The 16871-nt window shown below is 46.6% G+C and overlaps 1 protein-coding gene across 1 annotated transcript in view; it reads left to right on the forward strand.

Annotated features, from left to right (window-relative positions):
- The window catches only part of tubgcp5 (tubulin gamma complex component 5), a 47624-nt gene that overhangs the window by 4878 nt on the left and 25875 nt on the right, over nt 1–16871 (forward strand). The window contains exons 7-12 of the mRNA XM_090226973.1: nt 4133–4250; nt 4434–4523; nt 7069–7162; nt 8167–8410; nt 9091–9293; nt 11721–11836. Of these exons, the coding sequence (XP_090083099.1) occupies nt 4133–4250; nt 4434–4523; nt 7069–7162; nt 8167–8410; nt 9091–9293; nt 11721–11836 (865 nt within the window). The remainder of the gene's footprint in view (nt 1–4132; nt 4251–4433; nt 4524–7068; nt 7163–8166; nt 8411–9090; nt 9294–11720; nt 11837–16871) is intronic.

The following is a 16871-nucleotide window of genomic DNA, read 5'->3' on the forward strand; positions in this document are numbered from 1 at the left end:
TTATTGTCTTGTGGGTTTATTGTGACTACAGTGGGTTTATTGTGATTACAGTAGGTTTATTGTCTTGTGATTACGGTGGGTTTATTGTGACTACAGTGGGTTTATTGTGTTGTGACTACAGCGGGTTTATTGTCTTGTGGTTACAGTGGGTTTATTGTGACTGCAGTGGGTTTATTGTGTTGTGACTACAGTGGGCTTATTGTGTTGTGACTACAGCGGGTTTACTGTGTTGTGACTACAGCGGGTTTGTTGTGACTACAGTGGGTTTATTGTGACTACAGTGGGTTTATTGTGACTACAGTGAGTTTATTGTGACTACAGTGGGTTTATTGTGACTACAGTGGGTTTATTGTGACTACAGTGGGTTTATTGTCTTGTGATTACAGTGAGTTTATTGTGATTACAGTGGGTTTATTGTGATTACAGTGGGTTTATTGTGATTACAGTGGCTTTATTGTCTTGTGATTACAGTGGGTTTATTGTCTTGTGATTACAGTGGGTTTATTGTGATTACAGTAGGTTTATTGTGATTACAGTGGGTTTATTGTCTTGTGATTACAGTGGGTTTATTGTGATTACAGTGGGTTTATTGTGATTACAGTGGGTTTATTGTCTTGTGATTACAGCGGGTTTATTGTTTTGTGACTACAGTGGGTTTATTGTGATTACAGTGGGTTTATTGTGATTACAGTGGGTTTATTGTGATTACAGTGGGTTTATTGTGATTACAGTGGGTTTATTGTGGTTACAGTGGGTTTATTGTGATTACAGTGGGTTTATTGTTTTGTGATTACAGTGGGTTTATTGTGATTAGTGGGTTTATTCTGACTACAGTGGGTTTATTGTCTTGTGGCTACAGTGGGTTTATTGTGATTATAGTGGGTTTATTGTGGGTTTATTGTCTTGTGATTACAGTGGGTTTATTGTGATTAGTGGGTTTATTGTGTTGTGGTTATAGCGGGTTTATTGTCTTGTCATTACAGCGGGTTTATTGTCTTGTGATTACAGTGGGCTTATTGTGACTACAGTGGGTTTATTGTGATTACAGTGGGTTTATTGTGACTACAGTGGGTTTATTGTGTTGTGACTACAGTGGGTTTATTGTGTTGTGACTACAGTGGGTTTATTGTGTTGTGACTACAGTGGGTTTATTGTGTTGTGATTACAGTGGGTTTATTGTGGTTACAGTGGGTTTATTGTGATTACAGTGGGTTTATTGTGATTGCAGTGGGTTTATTGTGATTACAGCGGGTTTATTGTCTTGTGGCTACAGTGGGTTTATTGTGATTACAGTGGGTTTATTGTGATTACAGTGGGTTTATTGTCTTGTGATTACAGTGGGTTTATTGTCTTGTGGTTACAGCAGGTTTATTGTGATTACAGTGGGTTTATTGTCTTGTGGGTTTATTGTGATTACAGTGGGTTTATTGTCTTGTGGTTACAGTGGGTTTATTGTGACTACAGTGGGTTTATTGTGGTCACAGTGGGTTTATTGTGATTACAGTGGATTTATTGTCTTGTGGCTACAGTGGGTTTATTGTGACTACAGTGGGTTTATTGTGACTACAGTGGGTTTATTGTGACTACAGTGGGTTTATTGTGACTACAGTGGGTTTATTGGGATTACAGTGGGTTTATTGTGGTTACAGTGGGTTTATTGTGATTACAGTGGGTTTATTGTGGTTACAGTGGGTTTATTGTGATTACAGTGGGTTTATTGTCTTGTGGCTACAGTGGGTTTATTGTGACTACAGTGGGTTTATTGTGGTTACAGTGGGTTTATTGCGGTTACAGTGGGTTTATTGTGACTCCACTGGGTTTATTGTGGCTACAGTGGGTTTGTGATTACAGTGGGTTTATTGTGTTGTGACTACAGCGGGTTTATTGTCTTGTGGGTTTATTGTGACTACAGTGGGTTTATTGTGATTACAGTAGGTTTATTGTCTTGTGATTACGGTGGGTTTATTGTGACTACAGTGGGTTTATTGTGTTGTGACTACAGCGGGTTTATTGTCTTGTGGTTACAGTGGGTTTATTGTGACTGCAGTGGGTTTATTGTGTTGTGACTACAGTGGGCTTATTGTGTTGTGACTACAGCGGGTTTGTTGTGACTACAGTGGGTTTATTGTGACTACAGTGGGTTTATTGTGACTACAGTGGGTTTATTGTGACTACAGTGAGTTTATTGTGACTACAGCGGGTTTATTGTGACTACAGTGGGTTTATTGTGACTACAGTGGGTTTATTGTCTTGTGATTACAGTGGGTTTATTGTGATTACAGTGGGTTTATTGTGATTACAGTGGCTTTATTGTCTTGTGATTACAGTGGGTTTATTGTCTTGTGATTACAGTAGGTTTATTGTGATTACAGTAGGTTTATTGTCTTGTGATTACAGCGGGTTTATTGTTTTGTGACTACAGTGGGTTTATTGTGATTACAGTGGGTTTATTGTGATTACAGTGGGTTTATTGTGATTACAGTGGGTTTATTGTGGTTACAGTGGGTTTATTGTGATTACAGTGGTTTTATTGTTTTGTGATTACAGTGGGTTTATTGTGATTAGTGGGTTTATTCTGACTACAGTGGGTTTATTGTCTTGTGGCTACAGTGGGTTTATTGTGATTATAGTGGGTTTATTGTGGGTTTATTGTCTTGTGATTACAGTGGGTTTATTGTGATTAGTGGGTTTATTGTGTTGTGGTTATAGCGGGTTTATTGTCTTGTCATTACAGCGGGTTTATTGTCTTGTGATTACAGTGGGCTTATTGTGACTACAGTGGGTTTATTGTGATTACAGTGGGTTTATTGTGACTACAGTGGGTTTATTGTGTTGTGACTACAGTGGGTTTATTGTGTTGTGACTACAGTGGGTTTATTGTGTTGTGACTACAGTGGGTTTATTGTGTTGTGATTACAGTGGGTTTATTGTGGTTACAGTGGGTTTATTGTGATTACAGTGGGTTTATTGTGATTACAGTGGGTTTATTGTGATTACAGCGGGTTTATTGTCTTGTGGCTACCGTGGGTTTATTGTGATTACAGTGGGTTTATTGTGATTACAGTGGGTTTATTGTCTTGTGATTACAGTGGGTTTATTGTCTTGTGGTTACAGCGGGTTTATTGTGATTACAGTGGGTTTATTGTCTTGTGGGTTTATTGTGATTACTGTGGGTTTATTGTCTTGTGGTTACAGTGGGTTTATTGTGACTACAGTGGGTTTATTGTGGTTACAGTGGGTTTATTGTGATTACAGTGGGTTTATTGTGATTACAGTGGGTTTATTGTGATTACAGTGGGTTTATTGTGATTACAGCGGGTTTATTGTCTTGTGGCTACAGTGGGTTTATTGTGATTACAGTGGGTTTATTGTGATTACAGTGGGTTTATTGTCTTGTGATTACAGTGGGTTTATTGTCTTGTGGTTACAGCAGGTTTATTGTGATTACAGTGGGTTTATTGTCTTGTGGGTTTATTGTGATTACAGTGGGTTTATTGTCTTGTGGTTACAGTGGGTTTATTGTGATTACAGTGGGTTTATTGTCTTGTGGCTACAGCGGGTTTATTGTGGCTACAGCGGGTTTATTGTGACTACAGCGGGTTTATTGTCTTGTGGCTACAGCGGGTTTATTGTGATTACAGCGGGTTTATTGTGGTTACAGTGGGTTTATTGTGGTTACAGTGGGTTTATTGTGGTTACAGTGGGTTTATTGTGGTTACAGTGGGTTTATTGTCTTGTGATTACAGTGGGTTTATTGTCTTGTGGCTACAGTGTGTTTATTGTGATTACAGTGGGTTTATTGTCTTGTGGGTTTATTGTCTTGTGAGTTTATCTTGATTACAGTGGGTTTATTGTGATTACAGTGGGTTTATTGTGATTACAGTGGGTTTATTGTGATTACAGTGGGTTTATTGTGATTACAGTGGGTTTATTGTCTTGTGGTTACAGTGGGTTTATTGTCTTGTGGGTTTATTGTGATTACAGTGGGTTTATTGTGGTTACAGTGGGTTTATTGTGGTTACAGTGGTTTTGTCTTGTGATTATAGTTGGTTTATTGTGACTACAGCGGGTTTGTTGTCTTGTGGGTTTATTGTCTTGTGATTACAGTGGGTTTATTGTCTTGTGATTACAGTGGGTGAGCCTGATGCCAGGTCCTGGTTAGAGCAACATGTGGTTACTCCGTACTGGCAGGGCCACACTCCCCGCTTCCCTCACAGTCTCCATCTACACTCCAACCTGCTCAACGTCTGGTATGACCCCTGAACCTGGCAACCTGGGTTGAGTCCCAAATAGAACACGATTCCCTATATAGTACACTACTTTTGACCTGGCCCAAATGGCTCTGGGCAGACATGGTTATCTGAGCATGCTGTGTTGATGTTTGTGAAGAGATTGTAATCCTAAAGCTTTATTGCGTTTTTTTTTCTCCACAGGGACCAACACGTGTACAACACTGACCCATTGTATCTGCCTGAAGAGAAAGCCTTTGTCACCGAGACGCAAGTGATCCGGGAGACATTGTGGTAAGATGGGATGGTTGATCTGGGAGACACTATGTTAAGATGGGATGGTTGATCCGGGAGACACTGCGGTAAGATGGGATGGTTCTCTTGGTAGCGACTGTCAACATTTCCGCGCTGGCAGGTTGTGTAATTCCACTGAGACTTTTTGTTGTCATCGTGGTCCAATTTCCATGCTGATGCTCTCAGGCGTGACTCAGGATAGTCTTTACCATGGTAACCTTCTTAGACAATGAGCTGTGGACTTCTCCTCCTTCAGCCTTTATACTGGATAGAATATTTTCTTTCTGGACTATATGAGCGATAAAAAACGAATGATCAGGTGAATGGCCGATATAGTGGGGGCTGGTGAATGGCCTATATAGTGGGGGCTGGTGAATGGCCTATATAGTGGGGCCTGGTGAATGGCCGATATAGTGGGGCCTGGTGAATGGCCGATATAGTGGGGGCTGGTGAATGGCCGATATAGTGGGGGCTGGTGAATGGCCTATATAGTGGGGCCTGGTGAATGGCCTATATAGTGGGGCCTGGTGAATGGCCGATATAGTGGGGGCTGGTGAATGGCCGATATAGTGGGGGCTGGTGAATGGCCGATATAGTGGGGGCTGGTGAATGGCCTATATAGTGGGGCCTGGTGAATGGCCGATATAGTGGGGGCTGGTGAATGGCCGATATAGTGGGGGCTGGTGAATGGCCGATATAGTGGGGGCTGGTGAATGGCCGATATAGTGGGGCCTGGTGAATGGCCTATATAGTGGGGGCTGGTGAATGGCCTATATAGTGGGGGCTGGTGAATGGCCTATATAGTGGGGGCTGGTGAATGGCCGATATAGTGGGGGCTGGTGAATGGCCGATATAGTGGGGGCTGGTGAATGGCCGATATAGTGGGGGCTGGTGAATGGCCGATATAGTGGGGGCTGGTGAATGGCCTATATAGTGGGGCCTGGTGAATGGCCTATATAGTGGGGCCTGGTGAATGGCCGATATAGTGGGGGCTGGTGAATGGCCTATATAGTGGGGGCTGGTGAATGGCCTATATAGTGGGGGCTGGTGAATGGCCGACATAGTGGGGGCTGGTGAATGGCCGATATAGTGGGGGCTGGTGAATGGCCGATATAGTGGGGGCTGGTGAATGGCCGATATAGTGGGGGCTGGTGAATGGCCGATATAGTGGGGGCTGGTGAATGGCCGATATAGTGGGGGCTGGTGAATGGCCGATATAGTGGGGGCTGGTGAATGGCCGATATAGTGGGGGCTGGTGAATGGCCGATATAGTGGGGCCTGGTGAATGGCCGATATAGTGGGGCCTGGTGAATGGCCGATATAGTGGGGGCTGGTGAATGGCCGATATAGTGGGGCCTGGTGAATGGCCGATATAGTGGGGGCTGGTGAATGGCCGATATAGTGGGACCTGGTGAATGGCCGATAATGACTTTAACTGTAGCTAGACATCAGTCAGAGCTGTCGGTCAGAGCTGTCGGTCAGAGCTGTCTGCTGACAGAATGCCTGTTCTGAATTTTCACCCAAGTTTAGAAGTGCTCCTGAAGAACAAAACGAGTCTGAAGCCGAGCAGAAATGACATTAAGAAGCTTTTTAGATCTGTGTTTACTAAACACAGCAAGATATTAGTTTTGCGGTTTTTATCTTTATCTCCTGCTTGAAAAACATGACCCCTCAGTTTAAGTTGCTATGTAAGTGGCTGAATTAATAAGGGGATGGGGCATCATATTGTGTTCGCTTCCTGCCATGTTTGAGAAGTCAAAGCCCTTTGGATCAGTTATTTTACAATACTATGTAAATAGCCAGGAAACACCAGGACTGTCACTCTGGACTGGCAGGTAAATTAGACTTCTATGCCTGTGTGCTTCTAAAAATTCATCTTTCAGCACTTCACTCACAGTTCGCACAGGGCAGTTCGCACAGGGCAGTTCGCACAGGGCAGTTCGCACAGGGCAGTTCGCACAGGGCAGTTCGCACAGGGCAGTTCACACAGGGCAGTTCACACAGGGCAGTTCACACAGGGCAGTTCACACAGGGCAGTTCACACAGGGCAGTTCACACAGGGCAGTTCACACAGGGCAGTTCACACAGTTTTTAGTTGCATTCGTTTAAAATGGTCGCACTAGAGCCCTGGCTCCAGAACTTTGGCGTCTACATAAGTATTTTTTTTAAACCTCACGCTTTGGGCTGGATGTATCAATGTGTAGTTCATACATGCAGAATCTATGAACAGAATTACGGTTTTACCTTAATTAGCCACAACATCCTTTGTTTGAAAGTGACTGTTTTCTGAAAGCTGCGCAGTGCCGTTTCCCCCTCGTACGCTAGCCCCCTAGCAATGCGAGTTCCAGCCAATGAGCTTTAGCCCCTCGCCATTTGAGTGACAGCTAGCAAGATGCACACACAGCAGAGAAAGAGGGAGCCAACGACGTAGTACTCCCGTTTTGGCTGTTGAGCGCTACGGTCAGAGCTACTGGTTAAAAATGATGCAAATCTTCCGGAAAGTCTCTTTTAGGGCTTCAGTTGATCCATGATTGTTTGTCCCCAGGCTGCTCTCTGGGGTGAAGAAACACTTTATATTCCAGCATCAGGATGGAAAAGTGGTGGTCAGGAATGATGTGGTGGTCACTCACCTGACTAACGTAAGACTACAGTCTAATCATTACATGTGTATATTACAATCTGGAACAAATTGGTCTCATAAATTGGAATTCCCTGTCTAACCCCATCTCTCTCTCCTCTCTATCTGTCCTTCTTTTTCTTTCTCTCTCCTTTCTCCTCTCTCTCGCTCTCTGTCTCTCTCTCCTCTTTCTCCTCTCTCTCTCTCTCTTTCTACTCTCTCTCTCCTCTCTCTGTCTTTCTCTTTCTCTCCTCTTTCTCGTCTCTGTCTCTCTCCTCTCTCTCCTTTTTCTCCTCTCTCTCTGTCTCTCTCTCTCCTCTTTCTCCTCTCTCTCCTCTTTCTACTCTCTCTCCTCTCTATCTGTCTTTCTCTTTCTCTCCTCTTTCTCGTCTCTGTCTCTCTCCTCTCTCCTTTTTCTCCTCTCTCTCTCTTTCTGTCTTACTCCTCTATCTCTTTCTCTTACTCCTCTCTCTTTCTGTCTTACTCCTCTCTCTTTCTCTTACTCCTCTCTCTTTCTGTGTCTCTCTCCTCTTTCTCTGTCTCTCTCTTTCTGTCTCTCTCTGTCTCTCTCTCCTCTTTCTGTCTCTCTCTCTGTCTCTCTCCTCTCTATCTGTCTTTCTTTTTCTCTTTCTCTCCTCTTTCTCTCTCTGTCTCGCTCCTCTCTCTCTCTCTCTGTCTCTGTCTCTCTGCTTTCTCCTCTCTCTCTCTGTCTCTTTCTTGGTCTCTCTCTCTCCTATTTCTCCTCTCTCTCTCTTTCTCTCTTTCTCGTGTCTGTCTCTCTCCTTTTTCTCCTCTCTTTCTCTCTCTGTCTCGCTCCTCTCTCTCTCTCTGTCTCTCTCTCTCTCCCCTTTCTCCTCTTTCTCCTCTCTCTCTCTCTCTTTCTCGGTCTCTCCTATTTCTCTCCCCTCTCTCTCTCTCTCTCTCTCTGTCTCCTCTTTCTCTGTCTCTCTCTTCGTCTCTCTCCTTTCTACTCTCTTTCTCTGTCTCTCTCTCTTCTCTCTCCTCTTTCTTCTCTCTCCCTGCTAGAACTGCCTACGGTCCGTGTTGGAGCACATAGCAGTCTATGGCCAGGCAGTGTTCCGGCTGCAGAGGTTTATAGACGAGGTAACGGGGTACGACACTGAGCCCTGCCCTCCAGGCTCCTACTCCTCTAAGCAGGGCACCGAGCCTCCCTTCAGGACTTACCAGGCTTTTGTCTGGGCTCTCTACAAATACTTCACCTCCTTCAAACAGGAGCTCACCACCATAGAAAGAGACCTCATAGGCAAAGGCAGGTTTACCTTTCATCGTTATACGTTGATGAGTTTCTTGTGGCTTTTGTCTGATGTATACTGTTATTACAGTTGCAAAATTCAGCTAACTTCCATGTTGTGGTCGGAGGTGACGCTGTTATAACCTCTAGATGAGACTGTGACCCTGTTATAACCTCTGTAGATGTGACGATGACCCTGTTATAACCTCTAGATGAAACTGTGACCCTGTTATAACCTCTAGATGAGACGGTGACCCTGTTATAACCTCTAGATGAGACGGTGACCCTGTTATAACCTCTGTAGATGAGACGGTGACCCTGTTATAACCTCTAGATGAGACGGTGACCCTGTTATAACCTCTAGATGAGACTGTGACCCTGTTATAACCTCTAGATGAGACTGTGACCCTGTTATAACCTCTAGATGAGACGGTGACCCTGTTATAACCTCTAGATGAGACGGTGACCCTGTTATAACCTCTAGATGAGACGGTGACCCTGTTATAACCTCTAGATGAGACGGTGACCCTGTTATAACCTCTGTAGATGAGACTGTGACCCTGTTATAACCTCTAGATGAGACGGTGACCCTGTTATAACCTCTAGATGAGACTGTGACCCTGTTATAACCTCTAGATGAGACGGTGACCCTGTTATAACCTCTAGATGAGACGGTGACCCTGTTATAACCTCTGTAGATGAGACGGTGACCCTGGCGGGGGTGCTGGACAGACTGACCCCTCACCTGGCCCAGATCAAGGTGCTCCACAAGGTGTTCTGTACGGGTGTGGCAGAGGTCCCCCCTGAGACCCCTAACGTGGTGCGGGCCTCACACCTGCTCAACACACTGTACAAGGCTATCATAGAGTACGACAGCGTGGGAGAGGCATCCCAACAGGCCGTGAGTGTTTGTGTTTACATGTCTGTGTGTCTGACCGTGTCTGTGAGTGTGACCGTGTCCACACACTGTGACCGTGTCCACACACTGTGACCGTGTCCACACACTGTGACCGTGTCCACACACTGTGACCGTGTCCGTGAGTGTGACCGTGTCCGTGAGTGTGACCGTGTCCGTGAGTGTGACCGTGTCTGTGAGTGTGAGTGGGACCGTGTCTGTGAGCGTGTCTGTGTGTCTGACCGTGTCTGTGAGTGTGACCGTGTCTGTGAGTGTGACCGTGTCTGTGAGTGTGACCGTGTCTGTGAGTGTGACCGTGTCTGTGACCGTGTCTGTGTCTGTGAGTGTGACCGTGACCATGTCATTGACCGTGTCTGTGTCTGTGACCGTGTCTGTGTCTGTGAGTGTGACCGTGTCTGTGACCGTGTCTGTGAGTGCGAGTGTGACCGTGTCTGTGACCTTGTCCGTGTCTGTGAGTGTCTCCATGTCTGTGAGTGGGACCTTGTCTGTGACCGTGTCTGTGAGTGTGACCGTGTCTGTGAGTGTGACCGTGTCTGTGACCGTGTCTGTGAGTGTGACCGTGTCTGTGACCTTGACCGTGTCTGTGACCTTGACCGTGTCTGTGACCGTGTCTGGGAGTGTGACCGTGTCTGGGAGTGTGACCGTGTCTGGGAGTGTGACCGTGTCTGTGACCTTGTCCGTGTCTGTGACCGTGAGTGTGACCGTGTCTGTGAGTGTGACCGTGTCTGTGAGTGTGACCGTGTCTGTGAGTGTGACCGTGTCTGTGAGTGTGACCGTGTCTGTGTGTCTGACCGTGAGTGTGACCGTGAGTCTGAGTGTGACCGTGTCTGTGACCATGTCTGTGAGTGTGACCGTGTCTGTGACCGTGTCTGTGACCGTGTCTGTGACCGTGTCTGTGACCGTGTCTGTGAGTGTGACCGTGTCTGTGAGTGTGACCGTGTCTGTGAGTGTGACCGTGTCTGTGAGTGTGATCGTGTCTGTGAGTGTGACCGTGTCTGTGACCGTGTCTGTGTCTGGGAGTGTGACCGTGACCGTGTCTGTGACCGTGTCTGTGAGTGTGACCGTGTCTGTGAGTGTGACCGTGTCTGTGAGTGTGACCGTGTCTGTGACCGTGTCTGTGAGTGCGAGTGTGACCGTGTCTGTGACCTTGTCCGTGTCTGTGAGTGTCTCCATGTCTGTGAGTGGGACCGTGTCTGTGACCTTGTCTGTGACCGTGTCTGTGAGTGTGACCTTGTCTGTGACCATGTCTGTGACCGTGTCTGTGACCGTGTCTGTGTCTGTGACCGTGTCTGTGACCGTGTCTGTGAGTGTGACCGTGTCTGTGACCATGTCTGTGAGTGTGACCGTGTCTGTGACCGTGTCTGTGTCTGTGACCGTGTCTGTGAGTGTGACCGTGTCTGTGAGTGTGACCGTGTCTGTGACCATGTCTGTGAGTGTGACCGTGTCTGTGATCTTGACCGTGTCTGTGACCGTGTCTGTGTCTGTGACCGTGTCTGTGAGTGTGACCGTGTCTGTGAGTGTGACCGTGTCTGGGAGTGTGACCGTGTCTGGGAGTGTGCCCGTGTCTGGGAGTGTGACCGTGTCTGGGAGTGTGACCGTGTCTGGGAGTGTGACCGTGTCTGGGAGTGTGACCGTGTCTGGGAGTGTGACCGTGTCTGTGACCGTGTCTGTGACCGTGTCTGTGAGTGTGACCGTGTCTGTGAGTGTGACCGTGTCTGTGACCGTGTCTGTGACCGTGTCTGTGACCTTGACCGTGTCTGTGACCTTGTCCGTGTCTGTGACCGTGTCTGGGAGTGTGACCGTGTCTGGGAGTGTGACCGTGTCTGGGAGTGTGACCGTGTCTGGGAGTGTGACCGTGTCTGGGAGTGTGACCGTGTCTGGGAGTGTGACCGTGTCTGGGAGTGTGACCGTGTCTGGGAGTGTGAGTTTGACCGTGTCTGTGACCGACCGTGTCTGTGAGTGTGACCGTGTCTGTGAGTGTGACCGTGTCTGTGACCGACCGTGTCCGTGTGTCTGACCGTGTCTGTGACCTTGTCCGTGACCGTGAGTGTGACCGTGTCTGTGAGTGTGACCGTGTCTGTGAGTGTGACCGTGTCTGTGTGTCTGACCGTGAGTGTGACCGTGAGTGTGACCGTGTCTGTGAGTGTGACCGTGTCTGTGAGTGTGACCGTGTCTGTGAGTGTGACCGTGTCTGTGACCATGTCTGTGAGTGTGACCGTGTCTGTGACCGTGTCTGTGACCGTGTCTGTGTGTCTGTGACCGTGTCTGTGAGTGTGACCGTGTCTGTGAGTGTGACCGTGTCTGTGAGTGTGACCGTGTCTTTGAGTGTGTTTGGTTTCGTGCATGTCTTTGAGTGAGAGTTAATCGACTCCAAACAGCCAGGTGTGTAACTGTCTAACTACTCTGACCTAGGTGGCTCTGTTATTCTCTCTGTGGACAGAGACAGTCAGACCATACCTAGAGATCGTGGATGAATGGATCGTTCATGGTCACCTGTTTGACCCCGCTAAAGAGTTCATCATTCAGAGGTATGGAACAAGCCTCGCTTCTGGCCATGTCATGAAAATATTTAGGCACTCAGGGTACATGGGCCGTTGATGAAGGCTCTCTTTACATGTCCTGACAGTGTTGGGTGTCATCTGTCGCCACCCTATTCGCTATATAGTGCACTACTTTAGACCAGAGCCCTATTCGCTATATAGTGCACTACTTTAGTACAGAGCCCTATTCCCTATATAGTGCACTACTTTAGACCAGAGCCCATAGGGAATAGTGCACTACTTTAGACCAGAGCCCATAGGGAATAGTGCACTACTTTACTCCAGAACCCATAGGGAATAGTGCACTACTTTACACCAGAGCCCATAGGGAATAGTGCACTACTTTAGACCAGAACCCATAGGGAATAGTGCACTACTTTAGACCAGAGCCCATAGGGAATAGTGCACTACTTTACTCCAGAACCCATAGGGAATAGTGCACTACTTTACACCAGAGCCCATAGGGAATAGTGCACTACTTTACACCAGAGCCCATAGGGAATAGTGCACTACTTTACACCAGAGCCCATAGGGAATAGTGCACTACTTTACACAAGAGCCCATAGGGAATAGTGCACTACTTTACTCCAGAACCCATAGGGAATAGTGCACTACTTTACACCAGAGCCCATAGGGAATAGTGCACTACTTTACACCAGAGCCCATAGGGAATAGTGCACTACTTTACACCGGAGCCCATAGGGAATAGTGCACTACTTTACACCAGAGCCCATAGGGAATAGTGCACTACTTTAGACCAGAACCCATAGGGAATAGTGCACTACTTTACACCAGAGCCCATAGGGAATAGTGCACTACTTTACACCAGAGCCCATAGGGAATAGTGCACTACTTTAGACCAGAACCCATAGGGAATAGTGCACTACTTTACACCAGAGCCCATAGGGAATAGTGCACTACTTTAGACCAGAGCCCATAGGGAATAGTGCACTACTTTACACCAGAGCCCATAGGGAATAGTGCACTACTTTACACCAGAGCCCTTAGGGAATAGTGCACTACTTTACACCAGAGCCCATAGGGAATAGTGCACTACTTTAGACCAGAGCCCATAGGGAATAGTGCACTACTTTACACCAGAGCCCATAGGGAATAGTGCACTACTTTAGACCAGAGCCCATAGGGAATAGTGCACTACTTTACTCCAGAACCCATAGGGAATAGTGCACTACTTTAGACCAGAACCCATAGGGAATAGTGCACTACTTTACACCAGAGCCCATAGGGAATAGTGCACTACTTTACACCAGAGCCCATAGGGAATAGTGCACTACTTTAGACCAGAGCCCATAGGGAATAGTGCACTACTTTAAACCAGAGCCCATAAGGAATAGTGCACTACTTTAAACCAGAGCCCATAGGGAATAGTGCACTACTTTACACCAGAGCCCTTAGGGAATAGTGCACTACTTTAAACCAGAGCCCATAGGGAATAGTGCACTACTTTAGACCAGAACCCATAGGGAATAGTGCACTACTTTACACCAGAGCCCATAGGGAATAGTGCACTACTTTAGACCAGAACCCATAGGGAATAGTGCACTACTTTACACCGGAGCCCATAGGGAATAGTGCACTACTTTACACCAGAGCCCATAGGGAATAGTGCACTACTTTACTCCAGAACCCATAGGGAATAGTGCACTACTTTAGACCAGAGCCCATAGGGAATAGTGCACTACTTTAGACCAGAGCCCATAGGGAATAGTGCACTACTTTACTCCAGAACCCATAGGGAATAGTGCACTACTTTACACCAGAGCCCATAGGGAATAGTGCACTACTTTAAACCAGAGCCCATAGGGAATAGTGCACTACTTTAAACCAGAGCCCATAGGGAATAGTGCACTACTTTACACCAGAGCCCATAGGGAATAGTGCACTACTTTAGACCAGAGCCCATAGGGAATAGTGCACTACTTTACACCAGAGCCCATAGGGAATAGTGCACTACTTTACACCAGAGCCCATAGGGAATAGTGCACTACTTTACACCAGAGCCCATAGGGAATAGTGCACTACTTTACACCAGAGCCCATAGGGAATAGTGCACTACTTTAAACCAGAGCCCATAGGGAATAGTGCACTACTTTACACCAGAGCCCTTAGGGAATAGTGCACTACTTTAAACCAGAGCCCATAGGGAATAGTGCACTACTTTAGACCAGAACCCATAGGGAATAGTGCACTACTTTAGACCAGAACCCATAGGGAATAGTGCACTACTTTACACCGGAGCCCATAGGGAATAGTGCACTACTTTACACCAGAGCCCATAGGGAATAGTGCACTACTTTACTCCAGAACCCATAGGGAATAGTGCACTACTTTAGACCAGAGCCCATAGGGAATAGTGCACTACTTTACACCAGAGCCCTTAGGGAATAGTGCACTACTTTAAACCAGAGCCCATAGGGAATAGTGCACTACTTTACACCGGAGCCCATAGGGAATAGTGCACTACTTTACACCAGAGCCCATAGGGAATAGTGCACTACTTTACTCCAGAACCCATAGGGAATAGTGCACTACTTTAGACCAGAGCCCATAGGGAATAGTGCACTACTTTACACCAGAGCCCATAGGGAATAGTGCACTACTTTACTCCAGAACCCATAGGGAATAGTGCACTACTTTACACCAGAGCCCATAGGGAATAGTGCACTACTTTACACCAGAGCCCATAGGGAATAGTGCACTACTTTAGACCAGAGCCCATAGGGAATAGTGCACTACTTTAAACCAGAGCCCATAAGGAATAGTGCACTACTTTAAACCAGAGCCCATAGGGAATAGTGCACTACTTTACACCAGAGCCCTTAGGGAATAGTGCACTACTTTAAACCAGAGCCCATAGGGAATAGTGCACTACTTTAGACCAGAACCCATAGGGAATAGTGCACTACTTTACACCAGAGCCCATAGGGAATAGTGCACTACTTTAGACCAGAACCCATAGGGAATAGTGCACTACTTTACACCGGAGCCCATAGGGAATAGTGCACTACTTTACACCAGAGCCCATAGGGAATAGTGCACTACTTTACTCCAGAACCCATAGGGAATAGTGCACTACTTTAGACCAGAGCCCATAGGGAATAGTGCACTACTTTAGACCAGAGCCCATAGGGAATAGTGCACTACTTTACTCCAGAACCCATAGGGAATAGTGCACTACTTTACACCAGAGCCCATAGGGAATAGTGCACTACTTTACACCAGAGCCCATAGGGAATAGTGCACTACTTTAGACCAGAGCCCATAGGGAATAGTGCACTACTTTACACCAGAGCCCATAAGGAATAGTGCACTACTTTACACCAGAGCCCATAGGGAATAGTGCACTACTTTACACCAGAGCCCATAGGGAATAGTGCACTACTTTACACCAGAGCCCATAGGGAATAGTGCACTACTTTAAACCAGAGCCCATAGGGAATAGTGCACTACTTTACACCAGAGCCCTTAGGGAATAGTGCACTACTTTAAACCAGAGCCCATAGGGAATAGTGCACTACTTTAGACCAGAACCCATAGGGAATAGTGCACTACTTTAGACCAGAACCCATAGGGAATAGTGCACTACTTTACACCGGAGCCCATAGGGAATAGTGCACTACTTTACACCAGAGCCCATAGGGAATAGTGCACTACTTTACTCCAGAACCCATAGGGAATAGTGCACTACTTTAGACCAGAGCCCATAGGGAATAGTGCACTACTTTACACCAGAGCCCTTAGGGAATAGTGCACTACTTTAAACCAGAGCCCATAGGGAATAGTGCACTACTTTACACCGGAGCCCATAGGGAATAGTGCACTACTTTACACCAGAGCCCATAGGGAATAGTGCACTACTTTACTCCAGAACCCATAGGGAATAGTGCACTACTTTAGACCAGAGCCCATAGGGAATAGTGCACTACTTTACACCAGAGCCCATAGGGAATAGTGCACTACTTTACTCCAGAACCCATAGGGAATAGTGCACTACTTTACACCAGAGCCCATAGGGAATAGTGCACTACTTTACACCAGAGCCCATAGGGAATAGTGCACTACTTTACTCCAGAACCCATAGGGAATAGTGCACTACTTTAGACCAGAACCCATAGGGAATAGTGCACTACTTTACACCAGAGCCCATAGGGAATAGTGCACTACTTTACTCCAGAACCCATAGGGAATAGTGCACTACTTTAGACCAGAGCCCATAGGGAATAGTGCACTACTTTACACCAGAACCCATAGGGAATAGTGCACTACTTTACACCAGAGCCCATAGGGAATAGTGCACTACTTTACACCAGAGCCCATAGGGAATAGTGCACTACTTTAGACCAGAACCCATAGGGAATAGTGCACTACTTTACACCGGAGCCCATAGGGAATAGTGCACTACTTTACACCAGAGCCCATAGGGAATAGTGCACTACTTTACTCCAGAACCCATAGGGAATAGTGCACTACTTTAGACCAGAACCCATAGGGAATAGTGCACTACTTTACACCGGAGCCCATAGGGAATAGTGCACTACTTTACACCAGAGCCCATAGGGAATAGTGCACTACTTTACTCCAGAACCCATAGGGAATAGTGCACTACTTTAGACCAGAGCCCATAGGGAATAGTGCACTACTTTAGACCAGAACCCATAGGGAATAGTGCACTACTTTACACCGGAGCCCATAGGGAATAGTGCACTACTTTACACCAGAGCCCATAGGGAATAGTGCACTACTTTACTCCAGAACCCATAGGGAATAGTGCACTACTTTAGACCAGAGCCCATAGGGAATAGTGCACTACTTTAGACCAGAGCCCATAGGGAATAGTGCACTACTTTACTCCAGAACCCATAGGGAATAGTGCACTACTTTACACCAGAGCCCATAGGGAATAGTGCACTACTTTACACCAGAGCCCATAGGGAATAGTGCACTACTTTACTCCAGAACCCATAGGGAATAGTGCACTACTTTAGACCAGAGCCCATAGGGA

This window comes from Oncorhynchus mykiss, chromosome 1, assembly GCF_057628025.1.
Source record: "Oncorhynchus mykiss isolate SJ-2025 chromosome 1, ASM5762802v1, whole genome shotgun sequence".
Lineage (NCBI taxonomy): Eukaryota > Metazoa > Chordata > Actinopteri > Salmoniformes > Salmonidae > Oncorhynchus > Oncorhynchus mykiss.